Source organism: Pan troglodytes, chromosome 4 (assembly GCF_028858775.2).
Source record: "Pan troglodytes isolate AG18354 chromosome 4, NHGRI_mPanTro3-v2.0_pri, whole genome shotgun sequence".
Classification (NCBI taxonomy): domain Eukaryota; kingdom Metazoa; phylum Chordata; class Mammalia; order Primates; family Hominidae; genus Pan; species Pan troglodytes.
In genome coordinates, this window is record NC_072402.2 from 110,558,381 (window position 1) to 110,566,807 (window position 8,427).

The 8,427-nt window shown below is 38.6% G+C and overlaps 1 protein-coding gene across 35 annotated transcripts in view; it reads left to right on the forward strand.

Annotated features, from left to right (window-relative positions):
• The window catches only part of APC (APC regulator of WNT signaling pathway), a 134,902-nt gene extending 126,955 nt beyond the window's left edge, over positions 1–7,947 (forward strand). For all 35 annotated transcript variants that reach the window (XM_063810552.1, XM_063810549.1, XM_063810566.1 and 32 more), the window contains one exon: positions 519–7,947. In XM_063810552.1, the coding sequence (XP_063666622.1) occupies positions 519–7,095 (6,577 nt within the window). In that variant the 3' untranslated portion in view covers positions 7,096–7,947. The remainder of the gene's footprint in view (positions 1–518) is intronic.
• Positions 7,948–8,427: the final 480 nt, after the last annotated feature.

Sequence of the window (8,427 nt, forward strand, 5' to 3'; positions counted from 1 at the left end):
AAGCCAGAGATACAGAGATTACTCTAAAAAGTAAGTGTGCTAATCTAAGAGCTTATAATGTGCACTGACTGCAGAAAAATCTTCAATCAATTCTATCTACCTCTTCCAAGATAACTCAATATCAATATCAGAGTGGCACCCAACCATAGATTAAATTACCACAAAGTTCCTATTCAACATAGGATTTCATGATATAGTTTTTAAATTGGGAAACTGTTATATGAATAGAGTAAATGTATGTGCCCCACCCCCTGCAAATGTTTTAAGCTATTGGGTCAGAATAGGAAATGTAGAATTGACAAAAAATAACACCTTTACTTTTTTTAGTGTGACAGATTAGTACTTTAAAACATTAAACATTACATGAAATTAGAAAGAACAAAAGGAGATGTGGAATACTTGGAATTTATAGGATAATTGGTACAATCATATTATGCCTTTTGTCTTCTATCCTTTTATTTGTTGTTACTGCATACACATTGTGACCTTAATTTTGTGATCTCTTGATTTTATTTCAGGCAAATCCTAAGAGAGAACAACTGTCTACAAACTTTATTACAACACTTAAAATCTCATAGTTTGACAATAGTCAGTAATGCATGTGGAACTTTGTGGAATCTCTCAGCAAGAAATCCTAAAGACCAGGAAGCATTATGGGACATGGGGGCAGTTAGCATGCTCAAGAACCTCATTCATTCAAAGCACAAAATGATTGCTATGGGAAGTGCTGCAGCTTTAAGGAATCTCATGGCAAATAGGCCTGCGAAGTACAAGGATGCCAATATTATGTCTCCTGGCTCAAGCTTGCCATCTCTTCATGTTAGGAAACAAAAAGCCCTAGAAGCAGAATTAGATGCTCAGCACTTATCAGAAACTTTTGACAATATAGACAATTTAAGTCCCAAGGCATCTCATCGTAGTAAGCAGAGACACAAGCAAAGTCTCTATGGTGATTATGTTTTTGACACCAATCGACATGATGATAATAGGTCAGACAATTTTAATACTGGCAACATGACTGTCCTTTCACCATATTTGAATACTACAGTGTTACCCAGCTCCTCTTCATCAAGAGGAAGCTTAGATAGTTCTCGTTCTGAAAAAGATAGAAGTTTGGAGAGAGAACGCGGAATTGGTCTAGGCAACTACCATCCAGCAACAGAAAATCCAGGAACCTCTTCAAAGCGAGGTTTGCAGATCTCCACCACTGCAGCCCAGATTGCCAAAGTCATGGAAGAAGTGTCAGCCATTCATACCTCTCAGGAAGACAGAAGTTCTGGGTCTACCACTGAATTACATTGTGTGACAGATGAGAGAAATGCACTTAGAAGAAGCTCTGCTGCCCATACACATTCAAACACTTACAATTTCACTAAGTCAGAAAATTCAAATAGGACATGTTCTATGCCTTATGCCAAATTAGAATACAAGAGATCTTCAAATGATAGTTTAAATAGTGTCAGTAGTAGTGATGGTTATGGTAAAAGAGGTCAAATGAAACCCTCGATTGAATCCTATTCTGAAGATGATGAAAGTAAGTTTTGCAGTTATGGTCAATACCCAGCCGACCTAGCCCATAAAATACATAGTGCAAATCATATGGATGATAATGATGGAGAACTAGATACACCAATAAATTATAGTCTTAAATATTCAGATGAGCAGTTGAACTCTGGAAGGCAAAGTCCTTCACAGAATGAAAGATGGGCAAGACCCAAACACATAATAGAAGATGAAATAAAACAAAGTGAGCAAAGACAATCAAGGAATCAAAGTACAACTTATCCTGTTTATACTGAGAGCACTGATGATAAACACCTCAAGTTCCAACCACATTTTGGACAGCAGGAATGTGTTTCTCCATACAGGTCACGGGGAGCCAATGGTTCAGAAACAAATCGAGTGGGTTCTAATCATGGAATTAATCAAAATGTAAGCCAGTCTTTGTGTCAAGAAGATGACTATGAAGATGATAAGCCTACCAATTATAGTGAACGTTACTCTGAAGAAGAACAGCATGAAGAAGAAGAGAGACCAACAAATTATAGCATAAAATATAATGAAGAGAAACATCATGTGGATCAGCCTATTGATTATAGTTTAAAATATGCCACAGATATTCCTTCATCACAGAAACAGTCATTTTCATTCTCAAAGAGTTCATCTGGACAAAGCAGTAAAACCGAACATATGTCGTCAAGCAGTGAGAATACGTCCACACCTTCATCTAATGCCAAGAGGCAGAATCAGCTCCATCCAAGTTCTGCACAGAGTAGAAGTGGTCAGACTCAAAAGGCTGCCACTTGCAAAGTTTCTTCTATTAACCAAGAAACAATACAGACTTACTGTGTAGAAGATACTCCAATATGTTTTTCAAGATGTAGTTCATTATCATCTTTGTCATCAGCTGAAGATGAAATAGGATGTAATCAGACGACACAGGAAGCAGATTCTGCTAATACCCTGCAAATAGCAGAAATAAAAGAAAAGATTGGAACTAGGTCAGCTGAAGATCCTGTGAGCGAAGTTCCAGCAGTGTCACAGCACACTAGAACCAAATCCAGCAGACTGCAGGGTTCTAGTTTATCTTCAGAATCAGCCAGGCACAAAGCTGTTGAATTTTCTTCAGGAGCGAAATCTCCCTCCAAAAGTGGTGCTCAGACACCCAAAAGTCCACCTGAACACTATGTTCAGGAGACCCCACTCATGTTTAGCAGATGTACTTCTGTCAGTTCACTTGATAGTTTTGAGAGTCGTTCGATTGCCAGCTCCGTTCAGAGTGAACCATGCAGTGGAATGGTAAGTGGCATTATAAGCCCCAGTGATCTTCCAGATAGCCCTGGACAAACCATGCCACCAAGCAGAAGTAAAACACCTCCACCACCTCCTCAAACAGCTCAAACCAAGCGAGAAGTACCTAAAAATAAAGCACCTACTGCTGAAAAGAGAGAGAGTGGACCTAAGCAAGCTGCAGTAAATGCTGCAGTTCAGAGGGTCCAGGTTCTTCCAGATGCTGATACTTTATTACATTTTGCCACGGAAAGTACTCCAGATGGATTTTCTTGTTCATCCAGCCTGAGTGCTCTGAGCCTCGATGAGCCATTTATACAGAAAGATGTGGAATTAAGAATAATGCCTCCAGTTCAGGAAAATGACAATGGGAATGAAACAGAATCAGAGCAGCCTAAAGAATCAAATGAAAACCAAGAGAAAGAGGCAGAAAAAACTATTGATTCTGAAAAGGACCTATTAGATGATTCAGATGGTGATGATATTGAAATACTAGAAGAATGTATTATTTCTGCCATGCCAACAAAGTCATCATGTAAAGCAAAAAAGCCAGCCCAGACTGCTTCAAAATTACCTCCACCTGTGGCAAGGAAACCAAGTCAGCTGCCTGTGTACAAACTTCTACCATCACAAAACAGGTTGCAACCCCAAAAGCATGTTAGTTTTACACCGGGGGATGATATGCCACGGGTGTATTGTGTTGAAGGGACACCTATAAACTTTTCCACAGCTACATCTCTAAGTGATCTAACAATCGAATCCCCTCCAAATGAGTTAGCTGCTGGAGAAGGAGTTAGAGGAGGTGCACAGTCAGGTGAATTTGAAAAACGAGATACCATTCCTACAGAAGGCAGAAGTACAGATGAGGCTCAAGGAGGAAAAACCTCATCTGTAACCATACCTGAATTGGATGACAATAAAGCAGAGGAAGGTGATATTCTTGCAGAATGCATTAATTCTGCTATGCCCAAAGGGAAAAGTCACAAGCCTTTCCGTGTGAAAAAGATAATGGACCAGGTCCAGCAAGCATCTGCGTCGTCTTCTGCACCCAATAAAAATCAGTTAGATGGTAAGAAAAAGAAACCAACTTCACCAGTAAAACCTATACCACAAAATACTGAATATAGGACACGTGTAAGAAAAAATGCAGACTCAAAAAATAATTTAAATGCTGAGAGAGTTTTCTCAGACAACAAAGATTCAAAGAAACAGAATTTGAAAAATAATTCCAAGGACTTCAATGATAAGCTCCCAAATAATGAAGATAGAGTCAGAGGAAGTTTTGCTTTTGATTCACCTCATCATTACACGCCTATTGAAGGAACTCCTTACTGTTTTTCACGAAATGATTCTTTGAGTTCTCTAGATTTTGATGATGATGATGTTGACCTTTCCAGGGAAAAGGCTGAATTAAGAAAGGCAAAAGAAAATAAGGAATCAGAGGCTAAAGTTACCAGCCACACAGAACTAACCTCCAACCAACAATCAGCTAATAAGACACAAGCTATTGCAAAGCAGCCAATAAATCGAGGTCAGCCTAAACCCATACTTCAGAAACAATCCACTTTCCCCCAGTCATCCAAAGACATACCAGACAGAGGGGCAGCAACTGATGAAAAGTTACAGAATTTTGCTATTGAAAATACTCCAGTTTGCTTTTCTCATAATTCCTCTCTGAGTTCTCTCAGTGACATTGACCAAGAAAACAACAACAATAAAGAAAATGAACCTATCAAAGAGACTGAGCCCCCTGACTCACAGGGAGAACCAAGTAAACCTCAAGCATCAGGCTATGCTCCTAAATCATTTCATGTTGAAGATACCCCAGTTTGTTTCTCAAGAAACAGTTCTCTCAGTTCTCTTAGTATTGACTCTGAAGATGACCTGTTGCAGGAATGTATAAGCTCCGCAATGCCAAAAAAGAAAAAGCCTTCAAGACTCAAGGGTGATCATGAAAAATATAGTCCCAGAAATATGGGTGGCATATTAGCTGAAGATCTGACACTTGATTTGAAAGATATACAGAGACCAGATTCAGAACATGGTCTATCCCCTGATTCAGAAAATTTTGATTGGAAAGCTATTCAGGAAGGTGCAAATTCCATAGTAAGTAGTTTACATCAAGCTGCTGCTGCTGCATGTTTATCTAGACAAGCTTCGTCTGATTCAGATTCCATCCTTTCCCTGAAATCAGGAATCTCTCTGGGATCACCATTTCATCTTACACCTGATCAAGAAGAAAAACCCTTTACAAGTAATAAAGGCCCACGAATTCTAAAACCAGGGGAGAAAAGTACATTGGAAACTAAAAAGATAGAATCTGAAAGTAAAGGAATCAAAGGAGGAAAAAAAGTTTATAAAAGTTTGATTACTGGAAAAGTTCGATCTAATTCAGAAATTTCAGGCCAAATGAAACAGCCCCTTCAAGCAAACATGCCTTCAATCTCTCGAGGCAGGACAATGATTCATATTCCAGGAGTTCGAAATAGCTCCTCAAGTACAAGTCCTGTTTCTAAAAAAGGCCCACCCCTTAAGACTCCAGCCTCCAAAAGCCCTAGTGAAGGTCAAACAGCCACCACTTCTCCTAGAGGAGCCAAGCCATCTGTGAAATCAGAATTAAGCCCTGTTGCCAGGCAGACATCCCAAATAGGTGGGACAAGTAAAGCACCTTCTAGATCAGGATCTAGAGATTCGACCCCTTCAAGACCTGCCCAGCAACCATTAAGTAGACCTATACAGTCTCCTGGCCGAAACTCAATTTCCCCTGGTAGAAATGGAATAAGTCCTCCTAACAAATTATCTCAACTTCCAAGGACATCATCCCCTAGTACTGCTTCAACTAAGTCCTCAGGTTCTGGAAAAATGTCATATACATCTCCAGGTAGACAGATGAGCCAACAGAACCTTACCAAACAAACAGGTTTATCCAAGAATGCCAGTAGTATTCCAAGAAGTGAGTCTGCCTCCAAAGGACTAAATCAGATGAATAATGGTAATGGAGCCAATAAAAAGGTAGAACTTTCTAGAATGTCTTCAACTAAATCAAGTGGAAGTGAATCTGATAGATCAGAAAGACCTGTATTAGTACGCCAGTCAACTTTCATCAAAGAAGCTCCAAGCCCAACATTAAGAAGAAAATTGGAGGAATCTGCTTCATTTGAATCTCTTTCTCCATCGTCTAGACCAGCTTCTCCCACTAGGTCCCAGGCACAAACTCCAGTTTTAAGTCCTTCCCTTCCTGATATGTCTCTATCCACACATTCGTCTGTTCAGGCTGGTGGATGGCGAAAACTCCCACCTAATCTCAGTCCCACTATAGAGTATAATGATGGAAGACCAGCAAAGCGCCATGATATTGCACGGTCTCATTCTGAAAGTCCTTCTAGACTTCCAATCAATAGGTCAGGAACCTGGAAACGTGAGCACAGCAAACATTCATCATCCCTTCCTCGAGTAAGCACTTGGAGAAGAACTGGAAGTTCATCTTCAATTCTTTCTGCTTCATCAGAATCCAGTGAAAAAGCAAAAAGTGAGGATGAAAAACATGTGAACTCTATTTCAGGAACCAAACAAAGTAAAGCAAACCAAGTATCCGCAAAAGGAACATGGAGAAAAATAAAAGAAAATGAAATTTCTCCCACAAATAGTACTTCTCAGACCGTTTCCTCAGGTGCTACAAATGGTGCTGAATCAAAGACTCTAATTTATCAAATGGCACCTGCTGTTTCTAAAACAGAGGATGTTTGGGTGAGAATTGAGGACTGTCCCATTAACAATCCTAGATCTGGAAGATCTCCCACAGGTAATACTCCCCCGGTGATTGACAGTGTTTCAGAAAAGGGAAATCCAAACATTAAAGATTCAAAAGATAATCAGGCAAAACAAAATGTGGGTAATGGCAGTGTTCCCATGCGTACCGTGGGTTTGGAAAATCGCCTGAACTCCTTTATTCAGGTGGATGCCCCTGACCAAAAAGGAACTGAGATAAAACCAGGACAAAATAATCCTGTCCCTGTATCGGAGACTAATGAAAGTTCTATAGTGGAACGTACCCCATTCAGTTCTAGCAGCTCAAGCAAACACAGTTCACCTAGTGGGACTGTTGCTGCCAGAGTGACACCTTTTAATTATAACCCAAGCCCTAGGAAAAGCAGCGCAGATAGCACTTCAGCTCGGCCATCTCAGATCCCAACTCCAGTGAATAACAACACAAAGAAGCGAGATTCCAAAACTGACAGCACAGAATCCAGTGGAACCCAAAGTCCTAAGCGCCATTCTGGGTCTTACCTTGTGACATCTGTTTAAAAGAGAGGAAGAATGAAACTAAGAAAATTCTATGTTAATTACAACTGCTATATAGACATTTTGTTTCAAATGAAACTTTAAAAGACTGAAAAATTTTGTAAATAGGTTTGATTCTTGTTAGAGGGTTTTTGTTCTGGAAGCCATATTTGATAGTATACTTTGTCTTCACTGGTCTTATTTTGGGAGGCACTCTTGATGGTTAGGAAAAAAATAGTAAAGCCAAGTATGTTTGTACAGTATGTTTTACATGTATTTAAAGTAGCATCCCATCCCAACTTCCTTTAATTATTGCTTGTCTTAAAATAATGAACAGTACAGATAGAAAATATGATATATTGCTGTTATCAATCATTTCTAGATTATAAACTGACTAAACTTACATCAGGGAAAAATTGGTATTTATGCAAAAAAAAAGTTTTTGTCCTTGTGAGTCCATCTAACATCATAATTAATCATGTGGCTGTGAAATTCACAGTAATATGGTTCCCGATGAACAAGTTTACCCAGCCTGCTTTGCTTTACTGCATGAATGAAACTGATGGTTCAATTTCAGAAGTAATGATTAACAGTTATGTGGTCACATGATGTGCATAGAGATAGCTACAGTGTAATAATTTACACTATTTTGTGCTCCAAACAAAACAAAAATCTGTGTAACTGTAAAACATTGAATGAAACTATTTTACCTGAACTAGATTTTATCTGAAAGTAGGTAGAATTTTTGCTATGCTGTAATTTGTTGTATATTCTGGTATTTGAGGTGAGATGGCTGCTCTTTTATTAATGAGACATGAATTGTGTCTCAACAGAAACTAAATGAACATTTCAGAATAAATTATTGCTGTATGTAAACTATTACTGAAATTGGTATTTGTTTGAAGGGTCTTGTTTCACATTTGTATTAATAATTGTTTAAAAGGCGTCTTTTAAAAGCTTATATAAATTTTTTTCTTCAGCTTCTATGCATTAAGAGTAAAATTCCTCTTACTGTAATAAAAACAGTTGAAGAAGACTGTTGCCACTTAACCATTCCATGCGTTGGCACTTATCTATTCCTGAAATTTCTTTTATGTGATTAGCTCATCTTGATTTTTAATATTTTTCCACTTAAACTTTTTTTTCTTACTCCACTGGAGCTCAGTAAAAGTAAATTCATGTAATAGCAATGTAAGCAGCCTAGCACAGACTAAGCATTGAGCATAATAGGCCCACATAATTTCCTCTTTCTTAATATTATAGAATTCTGTACTTGAAATTGATTCTTAGACATTGCAGTCTCTTCGAGGCTTTACAGTGTAAACTGTCTTGCCCCTTCATCTTCTTGTTGCAACT